The sequence below is a fragment of the Acanthochromis polyacanthus genome, chromosome 1 (genome assembly GCF_021347895.1).
Source record: "Acanthochromis polyacanthus isolate Apoly-LR-REF ecotype Palm Island chromosome 1, KAUST_Apoly_ChrSc, whole genome shotgun sequence".
In the NCBI taxonomy this organism is placed as follows: domain Eukaryota; kingdom Metazoa; phylum Chordata; class Actinopteri; family Pomacentridae; genus Acanthochromis; species Acanthochromis polyacanthus.
The window spans coordinates 44,671,924-44,687,822 of record NC_067113.1 but is presented as its reverse complement, the minus strand read 5'-3'; the positions used below and the strand labels follow the sequence as shown (position 1 = coordinate 44,687,822).

The window sequence follows — 15,899 nt, the reverse complement described above, 5'->3', positions numbered from 1 at the left end:
CCATAGAAAAACCAACATTTAGGCTTTCTAATCCAGCATTTATTAGAATAGAACAATTCAGCCAAAGTCAAAGCGGCTTGCAGCAGCATTCCACCTCTGTTAAAGCTTTCCATTTCTACAAATCAGTGGCAGGCCTCTGTTTGGCCACATCTGCACTATACGCTGTACTGTGATTCTAAACAGATCCTCCTGTATTCACAGTAAGGGGCTCTCAGATTATGACTCAGAAGCTTCTTCATCACCGTGGGATGTCTTGTCTTATCAGGTCAAGGTCCAGCTCTAAAGGCTGATAACACAATACCACCATTTTTTACTTTTGGCAACTTTAGCGCCGCAAGCAAATAAAACCACACACAAATGTTGTAGAGAACAGAATTTAGAGTAGAACAAATGATCTTTTGAGAGTTCCCCTCGACGCTGCTTCGATATTCCACCTCTTATCAACCCGTCGTCATGACATCTCTGAGGCTGAATCCCAGTAGCGATGTAGCAGACCTCTGACCTCCAAAATCAGCTTTTCTCATAATCATCTGATGTTTTGTTTGGATAAAATAGGAACCCTGTGGTAGAACATTAAGTGAGATTGGTCTGTGGTGTCATTTCACTGCTCCTCTTCCCTCCGTAGCGCTGATTTTATGTTATTATTGTTACCAGTGAAAAGGGGCCGCTGTGGCTGTCATTTCATAAAATCCTCACTCTGCGTGAGAAAGGACATCACAGGCAATAATTAGACATTTGTCCAGCACTGAGCGCTCACTGTCTCTTGTGTGTGATGGAAAGCAGTCGAGAAAATGTTTCAGAAAAATAACGCCAATAGTGACTGCCTTGTCCAAACTCTAGCAACGCATTCCTTGTGTTCATCGTCATTTACAGACTCTGCCGAAGCAACGTGATGAATTGATGAGTGCAAGTTTTAGGTCAGAGCACGCAATGAAATCTGGTATCCAGTTTATGTTGATACAGTTTCACTGCATCTGTTTTTCATTTGACGATCCGTGTACATCTGTCAGTCTGTTATTCTGTCTGTGCGCAACATTAGTCAAAAACGGACAAACGAATTTGGATGCTATTTTCAGGGAAGGTCTGAAATGACACAAGGACCAAGTGATTAGATTTTGGCAGTGATGCTGCTTATAGTCTGGATCCATGGATTTGTTAAAGATTGCGAGAAAACGGCACAGCGTCACTGTAACTATGACAAGTACATCTGCTGGCGATCACATGATTGCGATTCTACTACAAATCGACCGCTGTGGACTTATCAGGACTTATCTGTCGGAAATGATACAAGTAACAACTGATTAAATTGTAGGGGAGTTTCCGAGTCCCATCAATTTCCACCGCCAGCTGCATATTTAGACCACACAATTCGGTATCCGTACATAAACATGCATAACACACGCCTGTGCTCAGCCTAAGGTCATTTTGTTTGTGGGTGCATCTATTAAATAGTCACATTCTATGTTGCCCGGATTTCTGATCATCAATAACTAATAAACAAATACTGCATTTATTTTTTTAAAAATGCTGCATTTCTGACGAAGCCATATGGGGGAATAAGCAGCCTTGGTGGAGTGCTGCAGTCTCTGAGTGCTTGTTAGTTTTGGAAAAAAAAATCAGGATGAGCTTTTGGGTAGAACTCAAAGGTCATTCATCACTAACAGATTTTTGGGATTTTTGATGTAACCAGTAGAACTGGTTAATTTTAATCATGTAACTGATAAAGTCAGGCTGTTGCAGATTCTAACTGCAAGGATGGAGATCAGTTATTGCACATCAAACCATACAAATATTTATCTAGTTTGAAAGACTAAGCATGTGTCTTTATTTAGCTTTCTTTGCTGTTTTTACACACTTTTTTTTTTTTTGCCAGATGGTCTCAGTAATGACAGAATTGTCTCCTGTTGAGCCCTTGCAAGTGCTTCCTCTCACTCTTTTAGAAAACAACTAATGGGTCCTTAAGACTGACTCAGATGTGACTGTTGACCCTCAGAGAGTGATGACTGAACTAACAAAAAAACATTTCAAAAAAGGCTGACGAGGCTGCAGTTGAACAGTAAAGGGTGGTAGGATACTGTTTTCTTGATTTTAGCAATAACAAATACAGTACAAACGACCTTAAAAGTCCCACATTGTCTGACTTGTTAGAAAATGAATGAAAATCTGACATCCCCAAAATGTTTTTCAAAAATAATGCGTAGATTATTAATTTTACCGTGACTCTAGAACTCCAAATTTCGATCCTGTTGTAAATGGGCTGTTTCAGTATCTGCAGCTTTAAATGTCGCTGAGCCGCTGCCATCCACGACACCTTCAGGAAGAAGACTATCTCTGCATCCGTGATTGACAGTCCAGAGCAAGACATTTCATCTCATAGCAGTCGACTGGTACGTGAATCAATGTGAGACCAGGATTTTCTATCATTTGTAACTAAGTTTAAGTTGCATTTATTTTGCTATTGATCATTCTGCTATTGATGAAATAAGCACTCTGGCTTGTTTTTCTTGCTTTAAACTAGTCACAGTTGTCTTTGTGTTCACTCAGAATAGTAATGGGTGGAATTGTTGTGGTGGAACTTTACAAACATGGAGAGCACTGTGGTGATTATTATGGATAATCTACCAAAAAAAACTAGCAGAGCTGCCTTACTGCACATCTAACCCTAACTCTAACCCTAACCTGGTCCTTGTTTATTGGTCTGAAATTGAACGTTTTCAACATCTAATGGTATCATCAGCCACATTCGCTGCACAAATGCGCTACCACTTAGGATTTTTCCTTTGTTGTGTTGACATTTCCATCAAACATAACATTAATCTAGTGACTTTTCATTTCCTCAGATGCTGAGAGTGCATGGAGACGTTTGTGTTCACTCTTGGAGCCACCAGCAGAATATTTGCTGCGTTCTGCTTGTGGCTGCGACATTTCAGAGTCAGCAGAAGCAACTCTGGAAAGTAAACAAAAGCGGTGGACTGTGAGGCACCTGCTGTTTCTGAATGGTTCACTTGGAAGCAGTGGGCAGTGAGAGGGCAGGTTTATGCAAGTTTTTATCTTGGTTACCATTGGTTACCCAGTTTCTTAATGGAAACTGGATACAATTCTTAATGACACGTAAAGTGGATGAGACTGTGGAGTTGTTGGGAGGCTTGAGGCAGTAATAAGTGCCTGCATATTCTCAAAGCTTTTAATTTAAACCTCCAAGTTTATGATACACACAGAACACAATATAAATGGATTCCCACCATATGGCACTTAAAAGGTGAGTTCATGCATCTTCAGCTGAACAGCATCTACTGGCCCCACGGGTAAACGTTTGGGGTGGCGGTGAATGTTAAAACTTAGCAAAGAAGATTAAAAACATAGATAAAGCCAATTAAACAACAATGAATTTATTAGCAACCATAAGCTATCCGTAATACTAAACCAAATAGGGCTGTTGTGTCAAAACTTGCAGGTACACAGGTCAGTGCTGCATCTTAGTGTTCATTCTCACTTTAAAACATCTCTAAAAAGCCGAATAAAATGTGATTTGAGAAGATGCAGGTAGGTGTTGAGAAATGCTTCTGAGTCAGAGATGCATCAGACGTCCTGATTCAAAAGATCAGGTTAGTGTAATCTTGATTTAATCACAACTTTAGTCCATTTAACGCCACTGGAATTACTGTAAGTCACTGTTTAACTGCAGCATAGATTAGCCTGATCACATCCTGGTGTTCACTGCAGAAACTCTACAGCTGCTCTGGTGGACATTCATTCATTTGGGAGCTTTTAGCTGCACCGTTGATAAACGATACCAACCTACTGGGAGCCGTTTTCACAAAGTAGCTTTAGTTATTGGGATAACTTTACTGAGAAGCAAACGGGTTTTCTTCCCAATGAAGCTGTCTCACATCCGGAGTAAACCTGTCTGAAGCTTACGATGAGAAACACCTCTGACTCAACATCAATTTTCATTATGTTCTGTGAGTTGAGACTGCAGATATACCAAGTGAAAAATACCAAAAGAAAGCTACAAGATTTACTTGTAATTGTAGTTTCAGCTATTTCTCACGGTAATATTTTTATCTGAGAAAATGACAAGGGTGAGAAAGCAGCAAAATCCCTGAAAAGTTCAATCACACATGAAAACATTAAAGTCGGGGGATGTCTTGATGCGTAGCCCCACAGACTGCTCCAACGTCTGAGGTTTTACGAGAGTTTTTCTACTGAAAAGGAGCTGCTGCATTATTTTTTCATGATAACTGTTTCAGCACCACGAGCTCGCTCAGTCGCGCACCACGTCTCCAAACATCATTTTTCTTTTAAAGCCTAAAACACACAGTGTGCTCTGTGTCCGGTTGTTAAGTTTTAGGGCCGTTTTAAAGAGGTTGACTCACGACTACAGACGAAAATAAATGGAGAAATTGAGACTAAATACAATGCAGAAACCTAATTATGATTAGAAAATGTAGACGTAGTCCTCAGGCTGGAAGTTAAGTTTGAAATTAGAGGTCTGTTTAAACTGCTGCAAATCACTGCTGTGGCTAATATTAACCAGCACTGAAGCAGCGGCGGTAGTTTACAAGTACAGATGGCTCTAGTGCCATCTATTAGTGCTCTCCAGACAAATCGCCACATGCAATTAGATTTATTTGAGCATGACATCCAGCAGGCATTCCTACCCGCTGATCTCCTCACTGCTTCTTCTTCTTCTTTCTTTTTTTTTACGTTAATGGACCAAAATGACACACAGCAAGAAAACATACCCGACAACATTGACACCTTGTGGTCGGTTACCTCGAACACGACCCCCAGTCTCATCAGCCAGATCAAAAGCACTCAGGGAGAAATGCGATCCAGAAGAAAGCATGTTAACCTCAAAGTGAGGAACTGCTCTTATTTAGGCCTCATTTATTCAGATGCTCCTGCTGGGGTGAACAATTACTGCACAGGTCGTCCTCTGAATTCATAATTACCGCAGCATCGCACATCTGAGGGGGCAGAGAAGAATTGAAACACTTCATAAAAGACTATTAAAATGCAAGAAAAGTTAACGATACCACTACAAAAACTGGTAATCGCAGCATTTGCTCCATTTTAAAAGCCTATTAAGGGAGAAACAAAAGATTTTATCAGCCTAATCTGCTCATCTTGTTTGTCTTTGAGCCCCTGTGGAATCAAGTTGTGCCCTAATCTCCACTCCCGCAGGAAAAAAAAGCCCCACTTGTAGCCCCATCCTGTAATTATAAACAAGCCATTTAAATTAGCAGCAAAAACGAATTATTTGTCATGCACAGAAAGTGTCTAAACATGTCACTAGGTGGTGTGATAAATGCAGCCTGCATGTAATTGAGAAGATAAAAGCTCTCGGCTCCATTCGGCCACGTTCATGAATGCCGAGGAGTTTCTCCCCCCATTGCAAACAGCATTCTTATGATAATGGAATAATGCTGATGCTTTAGTTAATTGTGTATAGGCGATAGTGGTGGGCACCTTTTGTTTGCTGGCTTTCATGAGCCTTGAAGGAAAGAGCTGCCGGGGATTATAACTCTTATGGAACTCCTCAGATTCCCCCCTCCAAACAGCAGACTTTATTCCCACTTTGCATTCAGTGCGTTGAGTGTTTGTCTTTATTGGATTTGGTTTAAGAGTTTGTAGTGGCACATTCAGGATGGGATTATTTGCATTATTTCACATGTTTCCTAACCTGAGGGCAAAATAAATTGTATTTTTTGGGAGTTGAAGGTGGTGGTGGAATCGTGAAGAGGTCTGTTACAACAAGTGTTTGTTCACAATGTGTCCAAATGTTAATTTCATCCTGCTCTGGGTAAAGTAGGGCAACAACTCGGCTTAAGTGGGGCACACTTTTCATAACTATACCTACACATGCAAACTCAGGCTTTATAGGTAGACTTTCAGTTACAATTTATTGAGGATATTTACTATGTGTATATGTTGCAATTCAATGCACTTGGGTGATTAGGCTGTTTCATTTAATGAACTACCAGGTAGACGGCACTCACTAGATCCTTCCTTAGCTTCGGACAAAACTGCTTCCTATACCCATAAATACAAAATATAATCAAATTTAAGCAATAAAGAGTTCCATAAGATCTAACGAGTTACTAAATACCCACTGTTTACTCCAGACAATGACAAATTGGAACAACTACTACACCGTAAAATGCTAGAAAACCAATAAGTGATCTTTCATGTAGTGCTTCTATAGGACTAAAACTACACTATGGAAAATATTTAGTTTGTACAATTTTATTTGTTCTGTTCTTGTTAACATAAGGATACACATATCTCTTGTTTCAAAGTAGAATGAAAGTCATGAAATAACTTCTTTTAAATGCTCTAATTCTGCTCCTCATGCAGCTAAAATTGAAGTGATCTTTAAACTTAATGTACATGATTTGTTCCCAATACAATATTTTACTTTATTATATCATCACATTCCATTTTTAATTATTATATGTAATTTTAGTTATCTTATTTTAACTACCACATGGCTGCTGCTACTATTGAACAGCTGTTGTTACTGTGTTTGACTGCCCCACATGCATTTAATGGCCGCCGGGGAACAAATAGTTGTTTTTTTTTTAAATGAACAGAATATTGGTAATATCGATGTTCAGATTAAGAGTGGAGTCGCTGACCAGAAATTACAAGTCAGTTGTAAGTCGTGTTTCTGTGATGCAAAGAGTTCCTGAGGTTGTCAATGCCACTTGTTGAATCTTCTTTCATTGTTCTGAAGAACTTAGTGAAGCTGATGGACATTTGGGTGGACTTGATCATGTTTTCAGACACATCCAATCCAATTCAGAGCATTGTGCCGCTTGCTGCCGTACCATGGTGTCTGAAATGATTTCTCAGATGATAAATGGCAGAGTTAAAAGACTTTAACATACCTGACTACGTCCCTAACTGACTTCCTATGATCCAGTTTTTCTCTCGTCATTTGTGGGATCATGTCATTTGAATAAAACTGACCTTTTAAGGTGGTCCTTTAAAGTCACAAAATCTGATCATTGTCCCTTAACCTGACAACGGTGTGGATTAAGTCACTGGTCAAGAATTTATCACTAGTTGAACAGCTCAAAATCTGTTTTGTGCACAGTTGGCTAAACTGAAACTTTGTTCATTGAGTACAGTAGACATTAGATTTTCAACTTCTTTAGACAGAAAGGAAGACCATTTGCATCACGCGTTTATATTTCTGCAGTGTATTATTTCAGATGTTGCTAAAATGCTATAAATCGGGCGACCCTATGGCTCAACAGGTTGAGCGGCGACCCATAAACAGGCTATAGTCCAAGACACAGCGGTCATGGGTTTGAGTCCAACTGCATGTCTTTCCCCCACATTTCCTGTCTCTCTCTCTCCACTGTGCACTATAATAAAGGTCTAAAAAATAACTTAAAAAAGACTCTGAACTATACAAGTTCCTGAGTAAACACATGTAAATATTGAGCTATAATAGTCCAAAAGTTCTCAGTTTTGTCATCACTGTATAAACTATATTAGGCCGCTAAATGTTATCAAGCTGGACATTAAGCACCATTGCTTTTTTACTCCTATGCAATACCGTAAAGCACCATTTTAGTATTTACTTTAATCTTAGTTTAACACTACTAAAGCACCACATTAAGGTTTTATGAACTACATTATTTGATCAGAGACTCTTATCTACTCTTACTTGAAAAACTTGTAGCCACTCACTTTGACCTAGTGTCTCTGTGATTATTCCAATCAATTGCACAAAATATGTACCTCTAAGCCAGTCATTATGTCTGTTTTCAATGCCACACATGTTCATCTCACATGCAAAATCTCACACACAGTTATTACATGTAATGTAAAGCCTGAGCAGCTGGTGCCAATTAGCCAAACTACTCCTCTACTTTCTCATGAACATGAATAGTACATGAGTTAGCTAGCTATATTCAGCCAAAAAGTAAAGTTGAGTAGTTTTAGAGTCTGTTTAGTACATATGGTTTATTAATATGTGGTCAAGAGGGCTTATTTGTTCAACGCGATGTGAATTTTAGCAATTTTATCTGCTAAATAAAGTGATGGCTTGAAGCTACCATTGGTTTCCAACAGTTTGAATCATGGTAAGAATTTTTCTTTCTTAGCAACCTGACAGTTGCTTTAGTTTTATAAATTATTGTTGTTTTTTGTTTATTTTGTAATATCTGAACTGTTTTGATGCCTCTTAAAGTTCAAATCACACAAGCTGTATTATGTTGGACAGTGTTGCTAAGTTCTGTCGCTAAGCTAACTAGCTTGGAGTCATAAGTTGATTCAACACAACAAAAATGTCATTTTATAAAGATATGATATCGCAAAACATCTTTATGGGTTGTTAAAAACAGCTTAAACTTCAGGAAAATTATTGTGAGCGGAAAATAAGTGAAGCTAAATAGTTGTTTGACATAAACTACTTAGCGAGCATTGTGTTTGCTACCGCAAAATTCAATAATCTGATGTGGGCATCAGCAAAATGGCTAACTGGTAAATTAGCCTGTTTTCCTCTAGAATATACTAATTTGTGGCTACTATTCTTTGCCAAACAAGTGAAAACATTTAAATATGTTGTTTTGTGTTTAACTGTGATTGTGTTGTGAATTTACTTATCATACAACTTAAGGAGAGAACCAACAGCTGACCAAAATACACCAGTTTTTATAATTTAATGCACAGTTACCTTGCTTAAATCCTTATGGAGTTTAGAAATTACAATAAAAATCACTGCAGCTGTGAGCAATAAATTAAATACTTGTGTACACAGTTGAGGAAAGTAATGTTTTTTGTGTTAAGTCTTATAAATCTGTGACATTAAAGGCCCAAACAAGGAGAAAAAACTCTCCAATTTGGTTGCTTGGAGAACATTTTAAATGTAGCACCATAGTGATATTTGCAAGTCATCTTACTTTTTGAAGAAAATTGGGACGTTATGATGCCAAATGTGCAAAACCACGCAGGAAATATCATGTACTTTAGGCCACACGTTTTTGGATATCACTTAAGTGCAGTTTTCTGATTTGCAATCATGTAAATCAGTTATTATTTTGTTAAATTCTGGATATAAAGTGTTTAACGTGTTGTATTAACTTCTGGGAGGGTGTAACCATCCCTGTTTTACTTTGCGTTTGCGTCGTGGACTGGTCTGGAGAGCTGTGTGTCCTCGAAAGGTTGCGCGTTTTTGCCGGATAAGTCCCCACCAGAACCCCGGCTGTGGCTAAAAGCTGGACGATTATTCAACTTTTTCTGATTACAGGAGGTCGCATCCTTCAGTTTTTCGCAATGTCGCCCTGAAGTGCCGGCGTTTCCAGCTGAAATCGGACGCAGAGGGTGCACCTTTGCGCAGAGACTGGTTTAATGCTGAGAGGCTCCTCTGGGTGCACAAAGACAGCGGCTCGCAGAGGAACTTGTTCAGAGTGAACCGGGGACGCTGGGAGGCGAAATAAACAATCTCCGGACTCGAAGTAGCACCAGCCACGCAGTTCTACCCCCTCGACGACAATCTACCGCCACCCATCCAAGAAATAGAAGGTAAGGACTTCTTTTCGATGCGTTTCTGTTGGACTGGAGGGCTGCGGAGCGGGTTAAACCTCCTTCGCTTTGGCTTCCCGAGCATGGTTGTTTTTGCAGAAAATGGCGTCATCGCCCTCTTGTTTCTGCCTGGCCGCGGCGGGGAGAGGAATACTTTCGGAGACTTGTGTGAGCCTCCACACGTCGCGTTTACTTCCTCAAAGGCGAAATCGCCTACCGGGATGTGTTTTATTCAACGGCAGGCGGTCAAAACGGGAGATAGTTCACGGTTTCGCTCGGTAGAAGGACGCGCAAAGATGGAAGGGTCACCGGTCCTGTGCGCCAAGCTGCTTCTTGGAAAAGGTGGCACGGAGCCGCAAAACGCAGCGTTTTACATTCATAATGATGGCATTCTCGCCGGCTCCAGGCCCATCCAAATGACCGTGGAAGGGTTGCGGTTGTTACCATGGTCGTGATGGGTGTATATATGGCAGCGATGCACCTTGTCTTTGTGTATATTTTATTCGGGTTAGCTCGTTTTTACGCCGCACTCCCCTGCCATGCTGCAATCGTTATGAGGGGCCTCTCTCCTACGGCTTGAAAGGTGCATTTTGTACTTGGCTTTTCCTCTGATCAAGTTAAGCTGAGTCCTTTTGTGGCTCAAAATAGTGGCGTTTTTTATCCCGACAATATAACCGTGTAAAAAGAGATTTTCGGGGATAATGGGGGCGATGCAAATCGTGCCATGAGAACGAGCGACTGCCCTGCGCTCTGGTTCGCTGCTTGCCAGACGAGGACAGGGCTGAATGAGATACAAATAAAGAAGAAAAAAAGAAGGTCCTTTTGGACGAATCGCACAGTTTGCACAAAACTGGGGAAGTCCGGCGCTGCGCAATGATTGTGCTGTTGCTTTGCGCAGAGAGCGGTGGCAGCTGCTGTAACCGCCGCCACCATTTCGCCGCGATATTTTTTGTGTGTGTTGGCCAACCTTTTGTAAATAGTTGGGGACTCTTGGATAAAAGAGCACAATAGTATTCATGCGGGGCCCTTTATGGCCTGTGAATGTGGCTCCTAAGTCCCGCTCCGGCTGTCCTGTCTTTACCCCGTCAGCTACGTGCATGCGTCCTAGCTCTGGCCACCACACATCCACCATAGCGAGGCCACTGGGTTGCCTGTGTGCACGCTTCGCTTGGTTCCTCCTGTGGCCAAAAAGTCGATGGCTGATCGTGCGCGGAGTGTTCGTAAAGCGCAGGCCATCGGGATCAAATCGAAACGAGCCACTAAACACCAGCCACGGAGACTGCACATCGCTCGCTCCGTGCACATTTTTATTAAGTTTCCTGAGTTATGCAACCGCATCCCCGTAGAGCGAACTGCTCATCCGCCTCTATTTACTCGTCACCCACCATCGGATGGATATTTCTGCGTGCGATATCTGCCGAATTTGGACCAGTCCCCGCGGCGACGACACCGAATTAGGAAGATATGTCATTTGCAAATCACCCAGTGCCATTTGCGTCACAGCCCGCGGCCTCGCACGCCCATGGGGGGCGATGGAGTTGCAAATGGAGACTGTGTGTGTGTATGTGTGTGTGTGCTGACGCTGCCCCAGCTGAAAGGGAACCAATAGACACGGACTCGGGCGGCAACAATCGCCGTGCGCTTTCACTCTCCAGCAGTGCACCGACTTGGGATTCCGTATCAACGCGGAAGATCGGCGCAGTTTATTCGGGATGGTTGGCTTTCCATCGCGCTGCCTGGGATGCGTAAGTGGATGCGTACACACACACGCTGGCTAAACCTGCTTCAGGGATCGACAGGCCAGCCGGAGAGGAGCACATCCGTCCGGTCCTGCCCTCATGGTGCTCGGTGCATGTGGCTATTGTGGACTCGCTTCACGTGTGGACGAACGTCTTTCCACTGGATCGCGGCGATGATATATGGCCGTAAAGCCTTTACTACCACCGCAGGGAGTACGGTTGGATTATGATTCGGACACTGGATAAGCAGTCGCTGGGGTGTTTTTTTTCTTGTTACATCCATGGCGCGCCACGCGTTTCTGGTTTGGAGATGAGCAGGGCGTTCATATCCAGGAACGTTTTGTTTGTTGCCGTTGCGCTTTTGGGCACTGCGCATGGCTTCATCCGGCAGAAGTAGGAAGAAAAGTCCTAGGATGGGGATCACTTATCGGAAAGTGATTCATATTATATTTTATCAACAAGCTTCACATCCCTTGTAAATATTTGATTTATTCTCGCCTGCAGCTTTAAAACACATAAGTAAGTTTTTGGTTTTGGGACAAATTGACATGTTTTACATGTTAAACTGCATCATAATCCAAGTATGTTGCATTTTGATTTGTGCAGTTGAAGTAGATGTATTATCTAATATACATTCCTTGTCCGCTTTCTTGGCCTTTATTCTGAAAAAGGCTAGATTCAACCTGGCACAGTATCAAGCATAGTTATATAGATGGATACTTGCATGGTAGAAATGGAGCTTGTGTTTTTTCTTCTTTCATAGTTTTAGATTCCCAAATTATTGCCCAGCTTTGAACCAGTATGTGGCTGTTGTTTTACTACTGGATTGTTTTAACTTATTTTGTATAGCATCCTGGCTGATAACCTGGTTCTGCAGTCTGTTTTCCTAAATAAGCAACGTACTGTTACCACCTCTAGAAGCTGTGAAAGTAAGCATGAGTAACTTTGGCACATTGGAGATGGTCAGTCTAACCTTCAGAATGAATACGAGTGTAGATAACAAAGTGGGTTATAAGGATCTAAAATAAAATAGAAAAACATGGCTTAAAGTGGGCAGAATTGGCCACTTAATACAATAATTACATACTTCTATATTAAGCATTCTTTCACATATGCAATATTATTTGTGCTTATGGCATTTATGCAACTACATCAACTGCCTCTCCAATATTTTTTAAGCATGGGTTTAAGCTCAGGTGTTGCAGGTATCGTTGTTTTCTTTACCTGAGTGGATGTTAATGATGTCACCGCATGATTCAGTCACTTTAATGATGCAGTGTTGCGTTCAGGCACTGAGTCAGCATGTCAGAGCAGCGCGCAAGTTGGGTCAGTCAACAAATCTATTAACCTGACAGCCAGTCAGTAAGATAAATACTTGTCCGTTCAGCCAGGTCACTAGAAAGTTCAGTGTCGACCAAGTTATCAGGTCAGGCTCTTCTTCCTCCTGCAAGTCAGGAAGCTGGGATGAGTTTAGCGAGCGCATCTGTCTCACCTGGACAGATATCTCCTCATGTCGGCGGTGAAGGTGAACGGTGTTTTCAGCACAGCTTGACCCGTCAACAAAGCCCTACTTTCTGCCCACCATAGATTGAAATGTCTTCTCAGAGATCATTTGTTAGAGTCGTATCTCTGTTATGGTGGGATCTGTGTAGATTTGCATTTGCCTGCTCTCATCGGAACTGTCGCTTCTCCATTTAACGTCGACATCACCATCCACCGCACTTGGAGTTAATTATACATTTACGTGGGGTTTTCAGAGACTTGTATTTCCAAGAGCGTAAGCTGTGCATCCACACCTGGCCTGAAAATGCCCATTATGCATCTCCCATGGCTATATTTATTTAAATCTGGACCCGTGTTCCTTTTTCCACGCTCTGCTGCTGCATCTCTTTACATCGTGCTAACGGGCGCGCTTTGAATCAAGACTGCACAATGTACAATGCCGAATTCTTTATTATGTAGAACTATAATTCTTTATCTGTTTTGGAAGCTCCACCAGTAGCAATTTAAGTCCATTTCAGCTGTTGTGTGTCCACTGTTCTACCGCACAAGTCGATTGTGGATGAAAAAAACTGCATTTATTTAGATCCAGTAAACTTTTTTGAGCAATCAAGTCTGAGCAGGAACTGAAAGTATTTCTTTTTTGGACGGCTGATTGTGATTTCTGTACTTCGAGGCAGCTGTCTGCATGTGTGTAACTCTCAGGTGTTTCCCCGTTTGTGAATAAATCATTGCAGAGAATGATTTGACCCGGCAGTGATTAATGTCTGGGAGTGTCCTGGTACAGTAGCATAATATTTCTGGGCTCGAGACCAACCGGTGTTTGCATGTGGGGTCCCACATTTGTTAGTAGACACTTTATCCGTCACATAGGATGTTATTGTCTCGACAATAAGATCAGATAATCAGATTTAAGAGTCAGTGTTGTGCTTTGTGTGTTTTCTGCCTCTGATGACTTTCCTTACATCTCAGAAAGACTTCAGTCCTGTTGAACTTTGTCAGAGAATTGGAAAACGTGTGACAACCGATTGATTACACGCGAGTTTTAAAACGTTGGCTTTTAGAAACAACTCATCTGGCTGTTTGTTGTCGGGATCATGAAGCCTGCAGTGTAATTTTATGAGTATACTCCTTTATATGTGCTGTGTTTTCGTAGATTAGCTTGATAACGCTTTATCTTGTTCTCCATATACTTGTAGCTCTTATTTTCGAGCTGAATGCTGCAGTTTTTGTGTACATACTTACATGGCATTTATGCGTGACAACAAGACAATTAGCTGATTGCCAACATTGGGAGAAGTACAGCGGATAGAAGGTCACAATCACAAAATGTAAACTGTACCATTCAGTGAAAGAAAGCTTCTACTTTTGAGCACTGAGGAACTCTGTCAGTAGGCCACATGGCTGCTTCCACTCTCTCCTGCGGTCAGGTGGTCTCACTGATTCGTCTGCCAGCAGTCGGCATCATTTCAGAGCATTGAGTCCTGCCATTAGAAGAAAGTCCTGTCAGACTGTGAGGAGACAGCAACCTCTGCTTCACAGATGCCGGCTCCAGAGCTACATAAACAGTTAAACATCAGATATACACACTTAAAGATTTAAATATTACTCAGACAAAGTGTTTTTACTTGCAGAGCCCTCACTGTGGCAGAAAGTTCTTCAGTTCTGATGTGGATTTGCCTCATCTGTTGTCTCAGAGGCCGAGTGAGGATTTTTCTCCAAAAATAAGAGATGATCCCAAATGGGAAACATGTTGACAAATTGATTTCTGGCCGGCAAAAGCAGAATTCACTATGGATTTCCACTCGTGGGTGAAACTTGAACGTATTTGTTTGCGATCAGGTGTGTTTTAGCAGGTGGTTTGTTGTGTAAAAATAACCTTAAATGTATGAAAACCACAGGATTGAGGCAGCTGGAAATGTCAGATTTTAGTGAAATGGCTACTGAAATGTGTCCAGTCATGATGTTGGTTACCAGGTAGTGGGTGATTTGTTCAGCTGTATTAGTGTATAAAAGAGGCGAAGATAATGACTTATTTTCTGAATATTAGCCGTATATAATTAGTTCTTACGACTGTCATGCTTTAGATTTTATTTTCAAGTGCCTGAGGCGTTTCAGTCACATCTCGCCCATTCAGTACGCACATATTATTCATCTTTTTCTTCGGTAATAGCCATTGTTCCAGTGTTCCCCTCATCATCGGCAGTTGTGTACTGTTCTGAGGAGAAAGGGAGGAAATACCATTTTCAAACCAGCTTTTTTTTCCTTCATTGATCTTGTGAAATTGCTCTTTCGGCTTGTGTACAGCAGCAAATCATTTTCTTTCCGAAAGACATTTCCTAAGCATCATGGGACATCCAGGACGGTGTAATCTTTTGGACATGTTGCTTCTTGAAAATCAAAGGTTAAGGCATCAATAATCCCCGCTGTCAATGTGTTAACCCTTCGATGAGCCTAATTCTGGAATGAAATACATCTGACGGGGGCTGAAACGATTCCTCGAGTTATTCGAGTAATTTGATTACTAAAATTCCTCGAGGCAAAATTCTCTGAATCAAGGCTTCGTTTAATCAACTACAAGGCCGGACCCAGACTTCATTCGATGTAAACCGGGTCCTTAAATTTGACAGGACGCTTCTATTTTAACCAGCGCAGCTTTAATATTGTTTACGGCAGGAGTGCCCAACCAGTCCGCAGTCTAAACAGTGGTCTAAACTAGCCGTCGGTGAACTAAAACAAGGACAGATTCAGCTACTGCACAGCTTATTTCTCACCTCAAATGCTTTCAGAAATACTTTTCCCTGAAGTGTTTTTGAAATAAAAGAGAAAGTTTGTGACCGAGCCGCTATGTTTATCTGACACATCTGCCGGACTGTCAAGCTGAAAGCTCGGTCACGTGACCACGTAGCGGCCCGCTGAAGCTCGAGCACTGTCATGTGACAATATTGTGACCGCCCACCATTTCCGCGCGATTTTCAGATGCGGCGCGTTTGCATACGGGGAAAACGCATCCAGTGGACACATAGCTTCACTGTATGTTTTCTATAAGTATTTTGGCACCGAATATATATGTACAATACCCCTTGTCTATACTATATATGTACTATGCCCTTGTACTGT

General features: G+C 41.6%; 1 protein-coding gene across 6 annotated transcripts in view; it reads left to right on the top strand.

Annotated features, from left to right (window-relative positions):
* Positions 1–9,152: 9,152 nt before the first annotated feature.
* Positions 9,153–15,899, top strand: part of znf800b (zinc finger protein 800b) — a 41,073-nt gene continuing 34,326 nt past the window's right edge. For 2 of the 6 annotated variants that reach the window (XM_051947404.1, XM_051947395.1), the window contains exon 1: positions 9,153–9,540. Coding sequence is in view for 3 of the 6 variants with exons in the window: in XM_051947390.1 (XP_051803350.1) it covers positions 11,005–11,285 (281 nt within the window). In the remaining 3 variants the exon portion in view is untranslated. Of the gene's footprint in view, positions 9,541–9,629; positions 11,286–11,336; positions 11,799–15,899 lie in introns of those variants that run through there. The other 4 variants (XM_051947390.1, XM_051947399.1, XM_022202883.2 and 1 more) reach the window with 4 other exon arrangements.